We start from the raw sequence: 22,697 nt of genomic DNA, 5'->3' as shown, positions 1-22,697 counted from the left end.
ATCATTTCACTGCAAGATTTTCTACTATTTTTTTCACTGCAAATATATGGCATTTCACTAATTGGGGATCATAAAGGCCAACAAATTTTGTACGTGTGGTATTTGTTGTATAAAATACTTCTTTTGATTTTCCTTACATTTCCATGAACACGAATGGTTTGAATATCTGACATCTGTAAATACATTTTAGTTCAGCATTTGTATCTTCTATTATTTAGCTTCACAATAATCTTCAGTGTAGATGTGTAAACCACTGCATTGCTGTGATTATTTTACTTTATAATATCTGACTGCTAATTATGTGTTAGGTGCTGTACTGTTCCAAATAGTTTACAAGTATGAATTAATCTTTATAACTATCCTATGTGTTCAGTGATATTATTCCTTTATTATTATTATTTTTGAGACAGGATTTTGCTCTGTTGCCTAGGCTAGAGTGCAGTGGCATAATCACAGCTCACTGCATGTTCAAACTCTTGGCCTCAAATGATCAAGTAGCCCTCCTGCCTCAGCTTCCCAAACTGCTGGGATTACAGGCATGATCACTGTGCCTGGCCTATTCACATTTTATGCACACTGTACAACCTGAGATTAAGTTAGATTATTTGTCTAAAATTACAGGCAAAACAAGTGGCAGGGCAGGAAATCAAATCCAAGAAATTTAGCTCGATTAAAGCCACATTCTTAATTAACTATTCTCTGGTCCTTTCCTGGATAAGGAATGAATGGGCTTCTTTTTTTTTTTTTTTTTTTTTTTTTTTGAGACGGAGTCTCGCTCTGTCGCCCAGGCTGGAGTGCAGTGGCCGGATCTCAGCTCACTGCAAGCTCCGCCTCCCGGGTTCCCGCCATTCTCCTGCCTCAGCCTCCCGAGTAGCTGGGACCACAGGCGCCGCCACCTCGCCCGGCTAATTTTTTGTGTTTTTAGTAGAGACGGGGTTTCGCCGTGTTAGCCAGGATGGTCTCGATCTCCTGACCTTGTGATCCGCCCGTCTCGGCCTCCCAAAGTGCTGGGATTACAGGCTTGAGCCACCGCGCCCGGCCTTGAATGGGCTTCTCTAATCCATGGGCCAGATCCAGTCCTTGGCTTAATTTCGTCAGGCTTATAGAGTAAACTGCAAAGACCTATGATTATAAAATTTAGTGACAATTATCTAGAAACCATATGGTGGAAACATCACTACATAAGATACATTTCTTTCCAAACATGGTGTAGGAGGAGGAGGAGGACACTGTTTTCCAAGAAGTTAAATATCTCTTTCCACTGAAATAAAACATTTCATACCACATTCCCTTTAAACTTTTCAGTTCCTTTTATAAAGGAAAAAAATTTCAAACAAATTCTAGCAATACTTGTATTTTTTGAAACCCAAACAAATAATTTTAAGGAAAAAGCAAAAATAATAAAACTGATAAAAGAGTTTATTTTGGGGAGCTTGTCATTTATTACATTTATTCATTGAACAAACATCTGAGACTCTACTGTGCACCAGCGCACATAAATGAAAAGTCCTCAAGCAACTCGCATTCTAGTATAGTGTTCCTTTAACTGTAGTACACGGACTCCCGAAGGGTCCCAGTACATATTCTTTGTTTTTTTCTTTTTTCAAACACTAAGTTGAACCAGACACCCAAGATATATTCTTAAGACTCAATCTGTAAAAAGAATTTTAAAATTTTGTTTTTGCTTTTAAAAATCTAATAAAATATTAATACAAGTAGAAATCTGAACTTGTTCATATGACCTTAAAACCAAGCACTAACCATAAACGGAAAAAAATTTATAAACTGCACTATATTAAAATTAACTTTAGCCATTAAAAGACACCATTAAGGTAGTGAAAAGGCAGCCCACAGAGTGGAGGAGATATTGCCTTTTTTTTTTTCCTTTAATACAGAGTTTTGTTCGTTGCCCAGGCTGGAGTGCAATGGCAAGATCTTGGCTCACCACAACCTCTGCCTCCCTGGTTCAATGATTCTCATTCTCCTGCCTCAGCTTCCTAAGTAGCTGGGATTACAGGCATGCGTCGCCATGCCCGGCTAATTTTGTATTTTTAGTAGAGGTGGGGTTTCACCATGTTGGTTAGGCTGGTCTTGAACTCCTGACCTCAGGTGATCCACCTGCCTTGGCCTCCCAAAGTGCTAGGATTACAGGCGTGAGCCACCACACCAGGCTAGGAAAGGATATTTCTAATATGTATATCCAAAAAAGGCTCTCATCCAGAATATGTAAAGAACCAAAAAATCCATAAGAAAAGCAAAACAACTCAATTTTATAATTGACTTTTTTTTAGAAATGGGGTCTTGCTGTCACCTAGGCTGGAGTGCAGTGGCACCATCATTGCTCACTGTAGTCTTGAACCACTGGCTCAGAGAAAGTTAGAAAATTTATATCTCAAAAGCACAGAGCTAAGGCTTCAGGCCTAAATACTGTACCATCATTTGCCCAAACCAAGGAGGGAGGGTGGATTACAGAAGAATAACTTAATTTTTAAAAATGTGTTTGGGTCCTGTGTTAATTGGCTTAGAAAAAAAAAAAGTGTTTGGGGTGGGGGTAAGTGTTATCAGCCAGAAATATAAGATGTTATACAGATCTTTCTAGAACATATTATTGCTTACAAAAATGCACATCTCCCATTGAAATTTAAGAGTGCATTTTCAAGCAATTAGTGCATCTGTAACAATCCCACTTTACCAGGTTATGAGTAAAAGAGCAGATATATAATGGTGTAGAAATATAATATTTGGTATCATGTTAAAAATTAAGAATGTTTAAACACAAGAATGTAAACAAAAATAGAAAAATCCACTGGCTTGCAAAATGATTCAAATGGAATCATTTTTAAATAATTCACTTACTCTACAACAAAATAATACAAATGTTGACCGATTGGTTTGCCCTGAAAACACCCAGAAATCCCTACATAACTCATGGGACAAAAACATACCACATCAAATCATAGAAGCAATATTATGGCAATATTTTAATGACGTCAAATGTTTAAAAGAAAACATTTAGGCTGGGCGCAGTGGCTCAAGCCTGTAATCACAGCACTTTGGGAGGCTGAGACCGGCGGATCACGAGGTCAGGAGATGGAGACCATCCTGGCTAACACGGTGAAACCCCGTCTCTACTAAAAAATACAAAAAACTAGCCAGGCAAGGTGGCGGGCGCCTGTAGTCCCAGCTACTCGGGAGGCTGAGGCAGAAGAATGGCGTGAACCCGGGAGGCGGAGCTTGCAGTGAGCTGAGATCCGGCCACTGCACTCCAGCCTGGGCGACAGAGCAAGACTCTGTCTCAAAAAAAAAAAAAAAAAAAGAAAACGTTTAAAAGAAAACAGAGGGGGCTCATGCATATAATCTCAGCATTTTGGGAGACCAAGGTGGGAGGATCACTTGAGGCCAGGATTTCAAGACCAGCCTGGGCATCATAGCAAGACCCCATCTCTAAGAATGGATGGGTGAATGGATGGATGGATGGATGGATGGATAGACAGACAGCAGACAGATGGATAGACAGACAGACAGACAGATATAGGTAGAGAGAGAGAGCGCGCGATAGATAGATAGAAGGATGGAAGGGCATGGTGGGGCGCACCTGCAGTCATAGCTACTCCAGAGGCTGAGGCGTGACAACTGCTTGGGCCCAGGAGTTGGAGGCTGCAGTGAGCTATGATCATGCCACTGCATTTCAGACTGAGGAACAAAAGTGAGACCCTATCTCTGAAAAATAAATAAATAACTGGGTGGCGTGGCTCATGCCTGTAATCCCATTACTGTGGGTGGTCAAGGTGGGAGAATCACTTGAGTCTAGGAGTTTGAAACCAGCCTGGGCAACATGGTGAGAACCCATCTCTACAAAAATAACATAATGTAACATAACATAACATAACATAACATAACATAACATAACATAACATAACAACGTAACATAAAATAAAATATTAGCTGGGTGTAGTGGCGGACTACTACTCCAGAGGCTGAGGCAAGAGCACTGCTTAAGTTCAGGAATTCAACGCTGCAGTGAGCTATGATCATGCCACTGCACTCCAGCCTGAGTGACAGAGTAAGAAAAATAAAATTTAAAATAAAAATAAAATTTAAAAACAAAACAAGGAAACAAAGAATGTTATTATTGCTGTATATCTTGCTACATCTTGCTTATGACAAAGGTTTAAGAAAAGCTAAGGTGAAAACACAAGCTGAAGGAAAAGCAAGAAATAATGGCATCCATAGAATTAATGGCATTTTTAAAATCACCTTACTTTTACATGCCCATAACATTTTGAACACCACACAACCACAGTTTAGTTGTTTTAAGATTTGTGGCCGGGCGCGGTGGCTCATGCCTGTAATCCCAGCACTTTGGGAGGCCGAGGCGGGCAGATCACGAGGTCAGGAGATCGAGACCAGCCTGACTAACACAGTGAAACCCTGTCTCTACTTTAAAATACAAAAAACTAGCCAGGCGAGGTGGCGGCGCCTGTAGTCCCAGCTACTAGGGAGGCTGAGGCAGGAGAATGGCGTGAACCCGGGAGGCGGAGCTTGCAGTGAGCTGAGATCTGGCCACTGCGCTCCAGCCTGGGCGACAGAGCGAGACTCCGTCTCAAAAAAAAAAAAAAAAAAAAAAAAAAAAAAAGATTTGTGAAGTTCCCACCACACTGATTGTGGATTACAGCCATGCGTCACTTAATGACGTTCTGAGAAATGCATCATTAAGCAATTTCATTGTTGTGTGAAAATAACAGCATGTACTTAAACAAATCTAATGGTAGAGCCTACTACACACTTAAGCTATATGGTATAGTCTATTATCCTAGGCTACCAACCTATACAGCATGTAACTGTACTGAAGCTGGAGGCAATTAGAACAAAATGGTAAGTATTTGTGTATCTAAACATAGAAAAGGTACAGCAAAAATACAGTATGAAAAATAAAAAGTGGTACACCTAAATCGGGCACTCACCATGAATGGAGCCTGCAGGACTGGAAGATGCTCCAGGTGAGTCAGTGAGTGAGTGGTGAGTGCATGTGAAGGCCTAGGACATTACCATATATTACTGTACACTTCATAAACACTTAGGCTATGCTAAATTATACCAAAATATTTTTCTTCAATAATAAATTAATTTAAGCTTATTGTAACTTTTTAACTTTAAAAAACCTTTCCTCTTTTTGGAAAACTTTTTGACTTTTTTGTAAGTAACACTTATCTTGAAACACAAACACATGGCCAGGCACCGTGGCTCACACCTCTAATCCTAGCCCTTTGGGAGGCTGAGGTGCAAGGATCACTTGAGCTCAGGAGTTTGAGACCAGCCTGGGCAACATGGTGAGACCCTGTCTCTATTTTAAGAAAAAAAAACCAAAAACAATCACAAACACATTATACAGCTGCACAAACATATTTACTTTCTTTATACCCTTATTCTATAAACTTTTCTATTAAAAAAAGGTTTTTTATTTTTAAACTTTTTCATTAAAAACTAAGACAGACACACACACTAGCCTAGGACTCCACAGCGTCAGGATCATCACCACCATTGTCTTCAACCTTCACATCTTGTCCCACTAGAAAGTCTTCAGGAACACTATCCTGAATGGCGCTGTCATCTATGATAACAAAGCCTTCTTCTGGAATGCCTCCTAAATGACCTGACTGAGGCTATTTTACAGTTAACTTTTAAATTTGTTAGAGGGTACACACTCTGAAAAAACAATAACAAGTATACAACCGTAAATGGACTGCTACAGTTTGGATGTTTGCCCACCAAGCCTTATGTTGAAATTTGATCCCCAATATTGTAAGCGGGCCTAACGAAAAGTGTTGGGTCATGGTGGTGGATCCCTCATGAACAGATTAATGCCAGCGGGGGTGGGAGCAGGGTGGTGAGCAGTGAGTGAGTTCTCACTCTGCTAGTTCCCTGAGAGCTGGTTATTAAAAAGAGTCTGGTACCTCTCCCCGCTCTCCTGCTTCCTTTCTTGCTGTGTGATCTCTACACACACAGGATCCCCTTCACCTTCTGCCATGAGTAGAAGCAGGCTGAAGACCTCACCAGCCTACAGAACTGTGGGCCAAATAAATCTTTTCTTTATAAATTACCCAGTCTCAATGGACTAAGATATACAAAAACCAGTAACACAGTCATTTGTTATTATTAGGAGAACAATAATTTTATTATCCTATTATCTAAAGATTATGTACTATATACAATTATATGTGCTCGACTTTTATAAGAGTGGCAGCACAATAGGTTCAAGTACATCAGCATCGCCACAGACACAAGTGATATGTTACTGCGCTACTACATTATAAGGGCTACAATAAAGATTTCCAGACAATAGGAAGTTTTTAGCTCCCCCTCCTATAATCCTATAAGACCACCATTATGTATGTGATCCGTTGTTGACCAAAACATCAATATGCAGTAAATGACTGTATATCCAATTAATAGCACTCTAATAACTTTACCAAAGGAAGCCAATTGGCATGTTTTAGATAATTCATGTAAATTATGAGGTTAGCTATTTGAATGTGTGGGTTCCCTTACTGTTTATGAAGCCACTATTGCTCCCAGTTATGTGATTTTAAACCCCCATTTGCCAATCCCCACTATTCAAAAGAATCAAACTACTGTACAGTTGTCCCTTGGTATATGTGGGGAAATGATTCTAGGACCCACCTCATCACACCCCACCCCTCAGGACACCAAAACCCATAGATGTTCAAGTCCCTGATATAAAATGTCACAGCATTTGCTTATTACCCATGCACATCCTCCCATATACTTTATATCATCTCTAAATTACTTATAATACCTACTATAGTGTAAATGCTATGAAAATAGCTGCTATACTTTATTGTTTAGGGAATTATAAGAAAAAAGATCTGTACATATTCAATACAGATGCAATTTTTTTCCTGAGGTTTTTTTTTTAGATTACTGTTATTTATAGATACAGAAACTGAGGCATAGAGATGTTAAGTAACTTGCCCAATATCACACAGCTAGCAAATGGCAGAACGTGGAGACCAACCTAAGCAGTGTGGCTCCAGAGGCTGAGCTCATAACCACTGTTATATTGCAAGTACACTACTTGCATCTATTAGGGATTCATAAAACCTTTCTTATATCAACAAAAGTGAGGTGGCTTAATAAAAATAAATGTGTGCAGGTGCCATACTAAGTGCATATATGTGATATTTCTCGTTTGCTTTTTTTTTTTTTTTTGAGATATAGTCTCACTCTGTCACCCAGGCTGGAGTGCAATGGAGTGATCTCGGCTCACTGCAACCTCTGCCTCCTGGGTTCACATGATTCTCCTGCCTCAGCCTCCCGAGTAGCTGCGACTACAGGCGTGTGCCATCACGCTCAGCTAATTTTTGTGTTTTTTTTAATAGAGATGGGGTTTCACCATGTTGGCCAGGCTGGCCTTGAACTCCTGACCTCAGGTGATCTGCCTGCCTCAGCCTCCCAAAGTGCTGAGATTATAGGCATGAGCCACTGCGCCTGGCCTTTTCTGAGTATCTTTAATCTTTGGTTGGTTGAATCCATAGACATGGAACTCATGAATACTGAGGGCTGATTATATATATTTGAATACCAGTAATTCTCACTACGTTCCAGCCACAGCAACTTTTTTTTTTTTTTTTTTTGAGGCGGAGTCTCACTCTGTCGTCCAGGCTGAAGGGCAGTGATGCAATCTCGGCTCACTGCAAGCTCCGCCTCCTGGGTTCACGCCATTCTCCTGCCTCAGCCTCCGAGTAGCTGGGACTACAGGCGCCCGCCACCGTGCCCCGCTAATTTTTTGTATTTTTAGTAGAGACGGGGTTTCACCGTGGTCTCGATCTCCTGACCTCGTGATCCGCCCGCCTCGGCCTCCCAAAGTGCTGGGATTACAGGCGTGAGCCACCGCGACCGGCCCACAGCAACCTTTTAAAGGTGTTCCTCAAACAGGCCAAGCTCATCACTGCACCTTAAGACCTTTGCCTTAGAATGTAGATCATTCAGGTCTCAGTTCCAATGTCACCTCAGAGAGGCCTCCCAAACCAATCTAAGAAAAATGCCCTTCCTCCATTCCTCTCTGCACAACCAGAGACAAAGTCTTCAGATGGTAGAAGAGACACTCTGATTGGCTATGCAACTGTAATTTTAATTTGGAATAAACAGACTTTTAAGAAAAGCGCAGGAAAGCTATGGGAATTTGGCTGAAATGTCAACATGTGGCAGAGAAAGAACATTCAACAAAAAAAAGTCAAACGCAGTTTTTTGGGGAAAATTATTTTCTGTTGTAAATAAGTGAGTAAAATAGTGGCTCCACCTTCCAAACACTTTTTTTTTTGAGACAAGTGTCTCACTCTGTCGCCCAGGCTAGAGGGCAGTAGCATGAACATTGCTTACTGCAGCCTTGATCTTCTGTGCTCAAGCAATCCTCCTCCTCAGCCTCCCATGCAGCTGAGACTATAGGCATGTACCAACATGCCTGGATAATTCTTAAATATTTTGTAGAGACGAGCTCTTACTATGTTGCCCAGACTGGTCTTGAACTCCTGGGCTCATGCGATCTTCCCACCTGGGCTCCTCAAAATGCTGGAATTACAGGCGTGAGCCTCCGCATCTGGCCTTGAACATCTTATCATGTTGTTCTCGCTACTACCCTAATTACCAGCAAAAACTATGCAAGTGTATTCTTTATGTCTTTAGTGTCAGTATTCATCCAACAGGATATAAGCTCCAAAGTCTAAGAACTTTGTCATATTCACTGATAGTTTTTTTTTTTTTTTTTTTTTTGGAGACAGGGTCTTGCTTTGTCGCCCAGTCTGGAGTGCAGTGGTGCAATCTCAATTCACTGCAGCCTCAATCTCCTGGGCTCAAGCAAGTCTCCCAACTCAGCCTCCTGAGTAGCTAGAACTACAACTGTACACCACCACCCCCAGGTATTTTTTTTATTGTTTTGTAGAGACGAGTTTCACCATGTTGTTCAGGGTGGTCTAAAACTCCTGGGCTCAGGTAATCCACCCACCTCAACTCCCAAAGTGCTTGGATTACAGGTGTGAGCCACTGTGCCCAGCCTAACTGACATTTAAAATGGTATCCAGTCCACCATAAATGCTCAGATTTTTATGGAATGAACAAACTCCAGTTACACAGATCAATTACCTTTGATACTATTTGTATGTACTCCATGGATATGACCAACTTTTTTTTTAATTTTTATTTTTGTAGAGATGGTAGGTCTTGCTATGCTGCCCAGTCTAGTCTCCAACTCCTGGCCTCAAGTGATCCTCCTGCCTCAGCTTCCCAAAGTGTTGGGCATGAGCCACACTGCATCCAGCCTCTGACCAAAGTTTTAACCTGAGCTGTATCCTGCTTTTTTTTGTTGTTGTTGTTGTTTGTTTTTTGTACAAATGGGGTTGCCCAGGCTGGTATCAAACTCCTGGCCTCAAGGAATATTCTCACCTTGGCCTCCCAAATCACTGGGATTACAGGCGTGAGTTACTGCACCCAGCCCTGCTTTCTTTACAGAGTGTATCAGGCATCTATTTCCTCCACCTACTAACCAAGGCAGGAGGCAAATGGCTTTTAATGACACCTGGGTTCACCAGGACACTAGGCAAAATATTTATTAAGAGAAACCTCAGGTAGGCATGGTACCTCATGACTGTAATCCCAGCACTTTGGGAGAACGGGATAGATTGCTTGAGCCCAGGAAATCCAGATCTGGGCAACATGGCAAAACCCTGTCTCTAAAAATTTTTTTGAATGAGCTGGGCATGATGGTGTTGCACCTGTGGGAGGATGAGGTGGGAGGAACACCTGAGCCTGAGGAGGTCAAGGCTGCAGGGAGCTGATTGCACCACTGTACTCCAGACTGGGGGACAGAGTCAGACCCTGTCTCAACAGAAAAGGAAAAGAAAAAGAAAAAGAAAAGAGAAAAGGAAAGAAAAACCTCTCTGGCTGACTGGCTCTTTTGCTCATACCTGTAATCCCAGCACTTTGGGAGGCCTACACAGGAAGATCCCTGGAGCTCAGGAGTAGAGACCAGTCTGGGCAATATGGTGAGATCCCATCCCTATAAAAAATTAGCCAGGCCTAGTGTGGTATATGCCCGTAGTTTCAGCCACTCAGGAGGCTGAAGTGGGAGGATCGCTTGAGCCTGTGAGATGAAGACTGAAGCGAGCCATGATCATGCCACTGCACTCCAGCTTGTGTGAGAGTTAAACCTCCTCTCAAAACAAACAAAAACAAAAACAAAACCTCTCTTTTTACTAGAAAGATGCCTAGTATCCTCTTTCTACCTTCCAGCAGTCTAACATTCCCCTCCTCTAATCCACTGAAAAATGACTGATCAAAATTTATCCTGAGCTGCCACTTCCTTTTAGAAGTTTTATGTAACATACATTACCTCCAGATTATGGTAATTGTTCAATCATTTATTTTCATAGAACATGAAAGATTCTACCATTTACATGTATCATAAAGTTTTATAGTTACTGATTAGTCCATTATTCCCTCTCCCATTCCTTCCCATGACCAACAGAGACACCGCTGAAATTCGTTTGCTCCCTAGGCTGTGTCAAATGCAACCACCTCTCTAGAACAGTACACTGAAGTAGGGGAAGGCCGCTCTAAGGTTCATGTCCCTCTTAGATGTGCCTTTCAAGAGGGCAATTTCTATCAACCCAATGAAAAATTGACAAGTTCTTAATGAGGTTCTCATTTGTACTTAACTAGACATATTAAAAAGAATTCTCTCGTTATGTATCTTAACCACATTCACCAACAATATTCAAATCTTTGTATCACATCCATATTCCTTGCCAAGCACATCCTGACTCTGTGCTTTCACACTGGCTGTTCCCTCTAGAAGGAACAGCCTTCTAAATATTACATGACTTGCTCCCTTGCTTCATTCTGGTCTTACCTCAAATACCATCTCCTCAGAGGCATTCCCTCACTATCTTATCAAAAATAAGCCAGGTGCAGTGGCTCACGTCTAATCCCAGCACTTTGGGAGGCTGAGGCAGGCAGATCACTTAAGGTCAGGTGTTCGAAACTAGCCTGGCCAATATGGTGAAACCCCGTTTCTAATAAAACTGCAAAAATTAGCCGAGCTTGGTGGTGGGCACCTGTAATCACAGCTATTTGGGAGGCTGAGACAGGAAAATTGCCTGAACCCAGTAGGTGGAGGTTGCAGTGAGCCAAGATCATGCCATTGCACTCCAGCCTGGGCAAGAGAGTAAGACCCTGTCTCAAAATAAATGAATAAATAAATAAAATAATAATCATAATCATAGTACTGAGCACTCTACTCTCTCCTTTACCCTGGTTGTTTTTCTTCATAGTACCTATCACAACTTGAGCTACAGTATGTATTTAACTGTTTATGTTTATTGTCTCTCTTCCCAACAAAAATGTAAATTACACAAGGGCAGGAGCTGTCTGCCTAGTTCATCATTATCTAGTTAGAATTAGGAAATATTAAATTCTTGTTCAATGAATAAATTTATTTCCCATAGACTTAATTATTCCTGTTATGGTTATGGTTTCAATGAACAAGATGTTACTGGCACAAATGCCCCTCATCTATGGCCATCTCACAAGCAGAGTATAAATATACAGAAAATAGAAGTAATAACTTTTATGTGTAAAAGCCAAAAATAGATTGACGGCTTGAGAGTACCTCTGCTCACATATTTTTCAAATATTCCTCAGTAACTACAGAACTTTATTTCAAACCCCCTTGCCTAGCACTGAAGGCCCTTTGTAATCTGACCCGACTTCCCTTTTACTTCTATCCCTCTTGTTGTTTCCCTGTATTCTGGGTTTCTACGCTGCAACAATCCCAAGGAACACTATCCATACAGAATATCTAACACAGCATGCAGCCCTCCTTACACTGCAGCCAAACTGATCTAGCCTAGATTCCTACCAAATTTTCTCCTAATTACCACCTACAAAAGGTTTACCCATTATTCAAAATCCAGCTCCAACACTTTCTCCATAAAATTTTCACTGATCATCCCAAGAGAAATTATTTCCTCAATCTGTGAGGGAGCATAGAGCAATTGGTAACACATGTGAAACCTTTGCCTTACAGTAAATCATTAGTAACTTTTAATCTCCTTTAGTATATGGCAAATTCCCAAAGAGCATGGACATTGTTCTATATATCTTTGCATTCTCCATGGTGCCTTGCACACGGGTGTCAATAAAGTTATTTTAATAATGAATAAATTCTACAGGCACTTTTTATTGTTGTTGTTTTATAGAAACAGGGTCTTGCTATATTGCCTAGGTTGGCCTCAAGTAATCCTCTCACCTCATCCTCCCAAGGTGCTGGGATTACAGGCATAAGCCACCACGCCCGGCCTCTATACACACTCTGAATCACTGCTTTACATTTCCATTTTCTTTCCTCTTAAAGGATAAACAAAATTTCCACTCAGAGAGGAGAAGTAGTATGAATCATATTTCAGTTTAATGTTTGATTTCTCTTGTGGTTCAGTTATACACTACTGCCTTCTTGTGACTCCATCTCACTAGATCCAATTAGAAGGAGACAGAGTGAGAGTTAAGAGTTAGTTATTAGGCAGAAAATGACCTCTGGCATGCTAGTTAGCTAACAAGTAACCAGCCAGGTAGGGGTGTGTGCACACACATGTATGAGAGAGAGACAAGAGACAAAGAGAGAGGATACTAGTTGTTATCAGGAGAAGACCCAGCTGGAAAGATCTCAAATAATTTAAATCATCAAAGGTATCTGAACAGGAAAGTGATATGGTGAGAACTGCATTTTGATCTAGAGCTCAGATCAGAGCTAAGAGATAAAAATAGTGAAATCATGGGAGTTAAGACTGTCCCAGAAAAAAACATACAAAGATAGAAAAGGGCTGAAGATAAAATCCTAGGATATAATTCTACTGGGGGCAGGGGAGGGAAGTCAGTGAAAAAACAAAGGTGATTTGAGAGACAGCAGACCAAGAAGGGAATGTCATAAAAACCAAAAGAGAAGCAGAGGAAAGAGCAATAATGCCAGAAAAGAGGATAAATATTATCAGAGAAGAATCTCATTTGATAATCAGGACGTTGCTAATGCTTTTACGACTGACAGGTTCTATACAATTGAGTAGGAGAGAAGAGTGAGCCATATTACAGTAAGTTAAGGGGCTAAGAATTATAAAGGCAGCAAATGGGGGCTGCTTTTCCAAGAACTGTGACAGTGAGAAATGGACAAAAGTTTTAGGCAGAGGCAGAGTACAAGTTTATATGATGAGGAGGCAGAGTGCAGGGGCTCATGCCTGTAATCCCAATACTTTGGGTGGCCGAGGCAGGTGGATCACTTGAGGTCAGGAGTTTGAGACCACCCTGGCCAACATGGTAAAATCATGTCTCTACTAAAAATACAAAAATTAGCTGAGTGTGCTGCTGTGTGCCTGTAATTCCAGCTACTCAGGAGGCTGAGGCAGGAGAATTGTTTGAACCTGGGAGGCGGAGGTTGCAGGGAGTGGAGATCCCACCACTGTACTCCAGGCTGGGCAACAAGAGTAAAACTCTGTCTCTAAAAAAAAAAAAAGTTTATATGAGGCGACACATGGACTTTCTTATAGGCATAGGAGTGAGAAAAACGGGAAACTGGAAAAAAAAAAAAAAAAAAAGAGGGGACATACCACCAAGTCCTGGGGGGAAGACGGGGACTGAACAAGAACAAGCAGAAGGAGACAATTTAGGAGGTAGCATGGAACAGAGGAGAATATGGGAGAAACAAGAAAAATGTGTGGTATCGACCAAGGAAGTTAAGGGCACTTCAAATAGCTGGGTAAAGTAACGTGCTAAGAATTAAGAGGAGAGCCGGGTGCGGTGGCTCACGCCTGTAATCCCAACACTTTGGGAGGTCGAGGCGGGCGGATCATGAGGTCAGGAGATCGAGACCATCCTGGCTAACACGGTGAAACCCCGTCTCTACTAAAAATACAAAAATTAGTCAGGCGTGGTGGCGGGTGCCTGTAGTTTCAGCTACTCGGGAGGCTGAGGCAGGAGAATGGCATGAACCCGGGAGGCTGCAGTGAGCCGAGACAGTGCCACTGCACTCTAGCCTGGGCGACAAAGCGAGACTCTGTCTCAAAAAACAAAAAGGGGGGGGGGAGGGGTGGTGAGGCTCAGCAAAAAAAGGTTTAAACAGTTGCTGTTTGGAGTACAACAATGAACTGGAAACAAAAAAAATGAGCACTAAGGGCCAAGATGGTAATTGCAAAAGAAAAGGAACAATCACAATTACATGTTCAAAGTAATCTGAAACAGAAGATAAAATTATAATATCAGATCCCTACGAACGTTCTACAGACACACTTTCTAAGGAAAAACAACAAAGATAAAGTAGTTACATGGAAAGGTTTTCAGAGATATAAACCCCTAAGCAGTTGATAACTGTATATGTCAAAATGTGCTACACAAATCTTTACATAGCTGAAAGACTTCTAAGATCCAGCAATAGTCCGCTTGCTTTAAACAGACAATAAAATTATTAGAGTCAAATTCCAATATTAAAAAAGAAAAGCAGCCGGACATGATAGCTCACGCCAATAATCCCAGCACTTTGGAAGATAGAGGCGGGTGGATCATAAGGTCAAGAGATGGAGACCATCCTGGCCAACATGGTGAAACCGTCTCTACTAAAAATACAAAAATTAGCTGGACGTGGTGGCGGGCGCCTGTAGTCCCAGCTACTTGGGAGGCTGAGGTAGGAGAATCACTTGAACCCGGGAGGTGGAGGTTGCAGTGAACCAAGATCGCGCCACTGAACTCCAACCTGGCAACAGAGCAAGACTCCATCTTAAAAAAAAAAAAAAAAAAAAAATTAAAAAGAAAGAAAAGCCGGTGATTTTTATGACATTGGCTTCTAATTTCTAAGTTACACATCAAGAAAGTTTTGAGTTATGTGTGATGGCTCAAGCCTGTAATCCCAGCACTTTGGGAAGCCAAGGCTGGCAGATGGCTTGAGCCCAGGAGTTCAAGACCAGCCTGGACAACACGGGGAAACCTCGTTTCCATAAAAAATTAGCCAGGCATGCTGGTACACACTAGGACATGCTGGTCCCAGCTAGGAGGCTGAGGTGGGAGAATCACCTGAGCCCGGGAAGTTGAGGCTGCAGTGAACCGTCATTGTGCCATTGCACTCCAGCCTTGGCATCGGAGTAAGACCCTGCCCCCTGTCTCCAAGAAAAAAAAAAAAAAAGGAAGTTTTGAATCTTTCAAAACATATTAGCTATCCCTTTGAACTCTGTGTCCTCCACAAATTCAATAAACTTAACTTTATTCAGCTTACTGATACAGTAAGTAAGGACATATACTTTCAGCACAACACTAAAGGCCTCCTTCAAGGACTGATTTATTATCCTTATCATTCATGACCTGAATTATACCTTCAGGTATAGTTGTCTGACTGATAATGAATCAAATTCTAATAGTAGTCTCATCAAGCCCACACTTCTCCATTTTGACCATGGGACCTAATTTTGTCAAAAATGCTCTGGTGAAATCTAACTGTACAATGTCAAAGGCATTTTTCTAATGAACCAAGTTATTAATCCCATCAAAAATGGGTATGAGGCTAATTTAGCCACTCTCCAGCCAGTTCTGTCTCTATTCAAGGTAGCACCAGCCTTGAATTTAAATAATCCTACAAATTATGTTACAGAACTACCCTGCAGAGGTCTCACTACATTTCTCCCAAAGACAAACTTCAGTCTTCCCACTTGATGATTAGTTACTTTTTAATGTACAAATAGTCATCCATCCTCATCCTCGGTCTCACTTTCCAGTTTCAGTGACACGTGGTAAACCACGATCTGAAAATATTAGACAAAAAAAATTCCAGAAAGAAACAACGGGTTTTAAATTGCACATTCTGAGCACTGTGTTGAAATCTCCCACAGTCTGGCTCCATCCAGTATATCCATGTTGTATACCTTACTCTCCCATTAGTCACTTAGCAGCCCTCTTGGTAATCAGATCAGAAAAAACAGTATATATAGGATTTGGTACTGTCCACAGTTTCAAGTATCCACACGGGTCTTGGAATATATTCCCTGGGGGTAAGTGGGGGATGGTGGGTAGCGGGTGGCAGGGGCTACTATGTAAGGCAATCCCTCATCACCTCCCAATGAGGATAGAAAAAGATTTTCTAGCCCACTTGAATACATAAACTTTTGGATATATATAGATAAAAGAACCAAATGTTCATTTATAATGTCTATTACTTTAAACATCTTTAAAATCATCTACTATATAAAATAATATTCATTTAGAAATTCAGCATTTTCCCTTAATGAACATTTCATAAGACAATGTTATTGAATTTTTCTCAATGTATCATTGGCATCTGTCTTCATGTTCACCAGAGTGAGTCACTTACTAGTTTTTTTTTCCCCCTTTATTTGTAAATGTTCGAGTTAAAACACTGTTTAAATTCTTGTGAGCTTTTAAACCTAAACCCTAAGTACCCATTTTCCGTATATTCAGGCAGTTTTTCCATTCACAGGTCTGTGCTGTGGCTGTAGATTCAGAATTTCCACAAGGTAAGTACTTAACTAATCTGAAGCAAAGTCGCCTCCACAGGTAAGTACTTAACTAATATGGACCAAAGTAGCTTCTCCTCCAAACAATCGTTTGTGAGGTTTTGTAAGGAGTAGAGAGCAGTGACTTACTTTTTTCTGAGAGTTATTTTTGGGGAGAAAAAGACCTTGCTTTATATCCAGGTAATCAACAAGTCAAAATTTTGCAGAATCAGGGACAAAATTACTTCTTAAACACATTTCAATGAATAGCATAGATACTGTTTATGTCACCATACAGATGCAACAGGAGTCTTCAGAAATTAAACATATTCTTTCCTTTTTTTTTTTTTTCCATTCAGTCTCACACCAGCAGTGGCGCGATCATAGTTAACTATAACCTCTAACTCAGAATTATCAATAGCACCTATATTGTAGGAACACTGTGAAGATTAATGTATCTAAAACAATCCTCCCACCTTGGCCTCTCAAAGAGCTGAGATTACAGGAGTGAGTGATCACTGGGCCCAGTCCACAAATTTTCTTTCTGAAGTAAAGCATGGGAATTTTGCTATACCATTATAAAAGAGAAAAGCAGAGTGGGATGGGTTACTCAATTCCCCTGAATTAGTTTTCTTAAAGAAAGAGGGAGAGTAGTTCTAGTAATTTATTGTATTATACTAATTAAGTGCCAGGCACGGTTTTAAGCATTATAGATACATTAACTAATTTAATCTTCACAAAGGTCCTATGATACAGGTGCTACTGATAATGTTGTCCTACTCATAAGGAAACTTGCCCAAAGTCATACCGCTTTTAAGTGGTGGCTATTCAGGGAGTCTAATTCTAGGGCCCCTCTCCCTTTCAAAAGGTGATATATACAGTACTCCCACCTCTTAGTAAAATTTGTTCTTCATTTTATGAGGCAGTCCCATCTGTTAGACAATCAAATATCAGTGGTCTAAAGAAGATATGATGGTTAGGTTCCCGTACATTTTCTTTTGTATTATTTTCTAGTATTCATCCACATTGCCTGAAGGCATGAGAGGTCTGAGGAAGAGGTGGTTCATCCTTTGTATTAGGCTGGTGCAAAAGTAACTGCGGTTTTTGCCATTAATATTATGTTCCCTGAGCTAATCAACACCCCCATTTCTGTCGTACTTTAAGGCAAATGATTAACTACTACAGACACATACACAGAACAGACTAGTTCCAAGTCTTCCTCATTCTTCTCCAAACTTTTTAACTGGTGGAGAATCTGCCCCTGTGGGCCTAGATCTCCCTTGCTATATAAAACTAACTTTAAATATTGTCTTTGACAAGGTAACTTTCCTGCGCCCTAAAACGATGGCATCGCTTCATCAGTTGTCATCTGGTTGCGCCCTGTAACGGGGGTGGGGGTTAGGAAGCAGTTTCCTAAGAAAAAGGAAAAAGATGAACTCAAGAATGGGAGAATTAGGAGGGAAGGTGTAACACGCAGAAAAGGGAGGAAGGGGGGTGGAGTGGGAGGCACTGCTGGTCTGACTTGGAATTTCGTGCAGACAGAACGAGAACAGAAATGGAAGAAGTGGGGGGTCGAGTCACTGAAACCTGTTAGGCAGCATTTTCTTGGCTTTTCCTTTGATGCGTCTTAGACACTGCTTTACAAGAAACTGAGACCTAACAGTACTAACGGCCCACCTGGTCAGGACACCGCACGACCATTCATCTCCCGCTCCCGGCCAGAGCTGGTCCCTTGAAAGCACCGCTCCCCGCCAGCGCTCAGTCAGGCTTTTCTCCCAGCGGCCAGTCGGCAGGAGGGACCACCAGAGCCTGTCGACCCCAAGGCCACAGACCCGCGTTCCGGTCCTCGCCGGCTGCCACCGCGGCTTCCCTGCCAGTGGACAACCCCTGAACACTCCCACATTTCGCAGCTGAACCTGAACCATGCCTTTCCCGAAGAGCCGAACCCAGCCGCCACACAGTAAAACCCAAGCTGGAGTGAGGGTCTTACCTTTAACAGATTAGACGTCGCCATGTTCCTTCAACTTGGACTCTCGCGAGAGGACGCGAGAATTCGTGGCGCTCCCGGCCAGGCCTTGACCGGAGGCCGGAGTTCCCACCAGGGCCCAGGGCCCGCCGGCCCGCACCGGGGTGTGGCGGGCGCTGGGGCAGCGTGCCGACAGCGCTGACCTCGTCCCAAGCACCAGGAGCTTCCTCACTCTTGTCCCCTACATGGTCACCAGAGCTTCCCCACGCGAAAGACCTCATGCACGCGCTCAGGAAGACGGGAAAGGCGAATGCTGCCGAGAAGGTAACGGGAGCCGACCTGACTTGGAAGAGGAAGCATCGACTCCACGAGCCTCCCCGACTCCTTCGGCTTAGCTTTTGTGGTTGCACCTTCCGCGGCCACCCGCAACGAATTTAGCTCGGCTTAGGCCCGCAGCTCAGGTTCCGCGGCCGCGTCACGTGACGCGAGGGCGGGGACGCGCTCGGGAGCGAGCGTGGGAGCCTGGAAGCCTCGGTGGGTCCCAAGGCCGCAACGAGGCCAGGACCGCGCCCTCTGCTGGCGGGACCTGGCGTTTTCCCGCACCCCTCCCCACATCCCGGACTCGGTGTTAGGGGAGTTGCATTGCCGTGAAGTGCTTAAAACAGCTGTCTTCAATAATTGGTGCATAGAATGCGCCCAGTAAATATGTGTTGAGTGCACAAGCGTATTGACTCTTAATATTTATATTCAAGAATGCCTGGCACTTAGATAAAATATTGTTCAGCGCTTTGGGAAGCCGAAGGGGGAGGATCACTTGAGGCCAGTTCAAGACCCTCATCTTTACAAAAAAGTTTGGGAAAAAAGAAAAGATTGTTTAGGTAATGAATATTAATCTTCGATTTTCTGAAGGCACAGTATCCTAGAAGATCCTAAACTATAAGCCCCCAGGTTTTACCCCTTCAGACCACAAACCACTGGCCAAGGAGAGAATATAATTTACGTGTAGAACCTACAGGATACCTGGTATTGTATTATGCAAGTTTACAAACAGCCTTCATACGGCCATAAAGCATAGAAATAAGTAAGAGCTCTGGACTAAAAGCAGAGAAGAGGGATGCACCTACTTAAAGAATCCAGTCAAGTAGTTAATACTTGTTTGAGCACTTGTATATACTAGGCACAGGAAATACAGGATTAAATAAAAGAGAAGACCTCTGCCCTCTTGGAGTTTATGGCCTAATAAAGTAGCCAAATGTTAAGCATGGTTACACAAGTCAAATATCACTTAGTGGGAGTTGTGATAAATACTGCGAAGAGGCCGGGCGCAGTGGCTCACGCCTATAATCCCAGCACTTTGGGAGGCCGAGGCAAACTCCTGAACGAGGTCAGGAGTTCGAGACCAGCCTGGCCAACATGGTGAAAGCCTGTCTCTACTAAAAATACAAAAATTAGCTGGGCGTGGTGGCGAGCACCCGTAATCCCAGCTACTCGGGAGACTGAGGCAGGAGAATCGCTTGAACCCTGAAGGTGGAAATTGCAGTGAGCCAAGATCGTGCTATTGCACTCCAGCCTGGGCGACAGAGCGAGATTCCGTCTCAAAAAAAAAAAACCAAGAACACAAAAAACTGCAAACAAAAAAATACAGTGTGCATTTGAGAGCGTAGGAGGAGAAAGGAAACTAGTATCTTAATCTCCACCCTTTGCTTATGAAAGGAACTTTATAACTGAACCTTAAGACACTTTTGAGAGTCTGATTTGAACATCCCACTGTCAACCGAAGCATTCCAATTTTCCTAACTCACTTGTTCTGGAAACGCCACTGCTACAACTCTGGCTTCAATAAGTTCTCCGTTCCATTGACCCCACCACTTGTTATCTGCCATCTCCTTCTGTTGTCACTCTTTCTCATCCAATTTAGAATCGGCCCACTGTTATAAAAATGTTTAAATATTTAAAATGCTTAAATATTTATTTCTTAAAAATAGCGCAGGCACATAATACAAAATTCAGAAGGTGCTGAAAATAATACAATCAAAAGTAGGCCTTTCACTTTCTGGGGTGATGTAATGTTCTATATTGTGGTAGGAACTTCAGTTATTCAGGTGTATGCACTTGTCAAAACTCAGCCAGTATACCCTTAAAATTTATGCATTTTAGCCAGGCACAGTGGCCCAGGCCTGTAATCCCAGCACTTTGGGAGGCGAAGGCAGGCAGATCACTTGAGCCCAGGGGTTCGAGACCAGCCTGTGCAACATAGCTGTCTCTAAAAAAAAAAAAAAAAAAAATTAAAAAAAACTTATGCGTTTAATTCAAAAGAGAAAATAGTAAGCAAAATTTCAGTTTAATGCTATCCATACTGAAGAATTTAGGAGTAAGTGAATCTATATTTATAATTTACTTGGAAATGTATCAAAAAATAAGATGAACTGATGCTTGGGTAGAAACATTGATAAAGCGGGCTGGGTGCGGTGGCTCATACCTGTAATCCCAGCGCTTTGGGAGGCCAAGGCCAGTGGATCACCTGAGATCAAGAGTTCAAGACCAGCCTGGCCAACATGGTGAAATCTCGTCTTTACTAAAAATACAAACAATTAGCTGGGCATGGTGGCAGATGCCTATAATCCCAGCTACTTGGGAGGCTGAGGCAGAAGAATCACTTGAACCCAGGAGGCAGAGGTTGCAGTGAGCCAAGATCACGCCACTGCACTTCAGCCTGGGCAACAAGAGCGAAACTCTGTCTCAAAATATATATATATACACCTATATAGATAGATAGATACAGCAAGTATAATAAAATGTTAATGATAGAGTCTAGGTGGTGGATATGCTAGTGGTCCCTGTGTAAAACCAGCTCATTTATATGTTTAAAATTTTTCATAATTAAATATTTGGGGACAATTTTTTAAAAATAGGCCTGTCTTCCTCCACAGTCCCCCAGGCATCCGTTCTTTCTTCTCATAGACAACGGTTACATTTCTTGTGAATTCCTAGGACATGCTGTGCATGTATCAGCATTCATATATGTATTATTTTTTCTCTCCCCACAAATCGTGGTGTACTACTTATATTCTTTAATATACTTGTTTTCACTCAGCAGTATGATATAAATTACTGAAAAAAATTTTTGTGCCTATTTTTTTCACACTTTCTTTTCTTCTTCTTTTTGAGACAGAGTCTTGCTCTGTCGCCCAGGCTAGAGTGAGGTGGCATGATCTCCACTCACTCTAGCAGGTGGGGGTGCAACCCCCACCTCCCAGGTTCAAGCGATTCTCACGCCTCAGCGGCCTGAATAGCTGGAATTACAGACATGAGCCACCACACCCAGCTAATTTTTGTGTAGAAACGGGGTTTTACCATATTGGCCAGGCTGGTCTTGAATTCCTGGCCTCAAGCAATCCTCCCACCTCAGCCTCCTAAAGTGCTGGGATTACAGTTGTGAGCCACCATACCTCACCTTTGACCTTAAAAGTCAAAGCTTTTAAGTTGTAAGAGGGGCTTTGTGAAATTATGTTGGCAAGTAGAAATGAGCATATGTTTCTTCTTATATTTGTATAAGACATATAAAAAGCAACCGTTCCTTCTTATATTTCATAGCTTCTTACGTGATTAATTACATGGGAAAATGCTCAGAATATAATAGGTAAAAATATAGGATGCAAAATTGCACATATGTGCCGTAATTCCAACTTTGTCAAGAAAGCTACAGTATTATTTCCTACTCTGAACAGTTGATAAACTGGAAAAAATATTCAAAATGTTACCAGTGTTTGTGAGTAGTAGAAAATGGGATAATTTTACTTTTATTTATTTAAAATCTTTTTAAAAATCACCTGCTGACTGGGCATGGTGGCTCACAGCTATAATCCCAGCACTTTGGGAGGCCAAGGTGGGAGGATCACCTGAGGTCGGGAGTTCGAGACCAGCCCGACCAACAGGGAGAAACCCCTTCTCCACTAAAAATACAAAATTAGCCAGGCGTGGTGGTGCATGTCTGTAATCCCGGCTACTCAGGAGGCGGAGGCAAGAGAATCACTTGAACCCAGGAGGGGAGGTTGTGGTCAGCCGAGATCATGCCATTGCATTCAGGCTGGGCAATAAAGAGCAAAATTCTGTCTATAAAAAAAAACAAAAAATCTGCTAATTTAAGAAAATTTAGCCATCATGTTAAACCAGAA

General features: G+C 42.0%; 1 protein-coding gene across 1 annotated transcript in view; it reads right to left on the bottom strand.

The window, feature by feature from the left end:
- The window catches only part of CUL5 (cullin 5), a 106,549-nt gene extending 87,525 nt beyond the window's left edge, over positions 1–19,024 (bottom strand). The window contains 2 exon segments of the mRNA XM_005579530.5: positions 18,547–18,573; positions 18,576–19,024. Coding sequence (XP_005579587.1) covers positions 18,547–18,573; positions 18,576–18,803 — 255 coding nt within the window. The 5' untranslated portion in view covers positions 18,804–19,024.
- Between the last annotated feature and the right edge of the window lie 3,673 nt (positions 19,025–22,697).

Source organism: Macaca fascicularis, chromosome 14 (genome assembly GCF_037993035.2).
Source record: "Macaca fascicularis isolate 582-1 chromosome 14, T2T-MFA8v1.1".
Taxonomy (NCBI): Eukaryota; Metazoa; Chordata; class Mammalia; order Primates; family Cercopithecidae; genus Macaca; species Macaca fascicularis.
The sequence above is the reverse complement of the archived record's forward strand: the minus strand, read 5'-3'. Positions and strand labels throughout refer to the sequence as shown.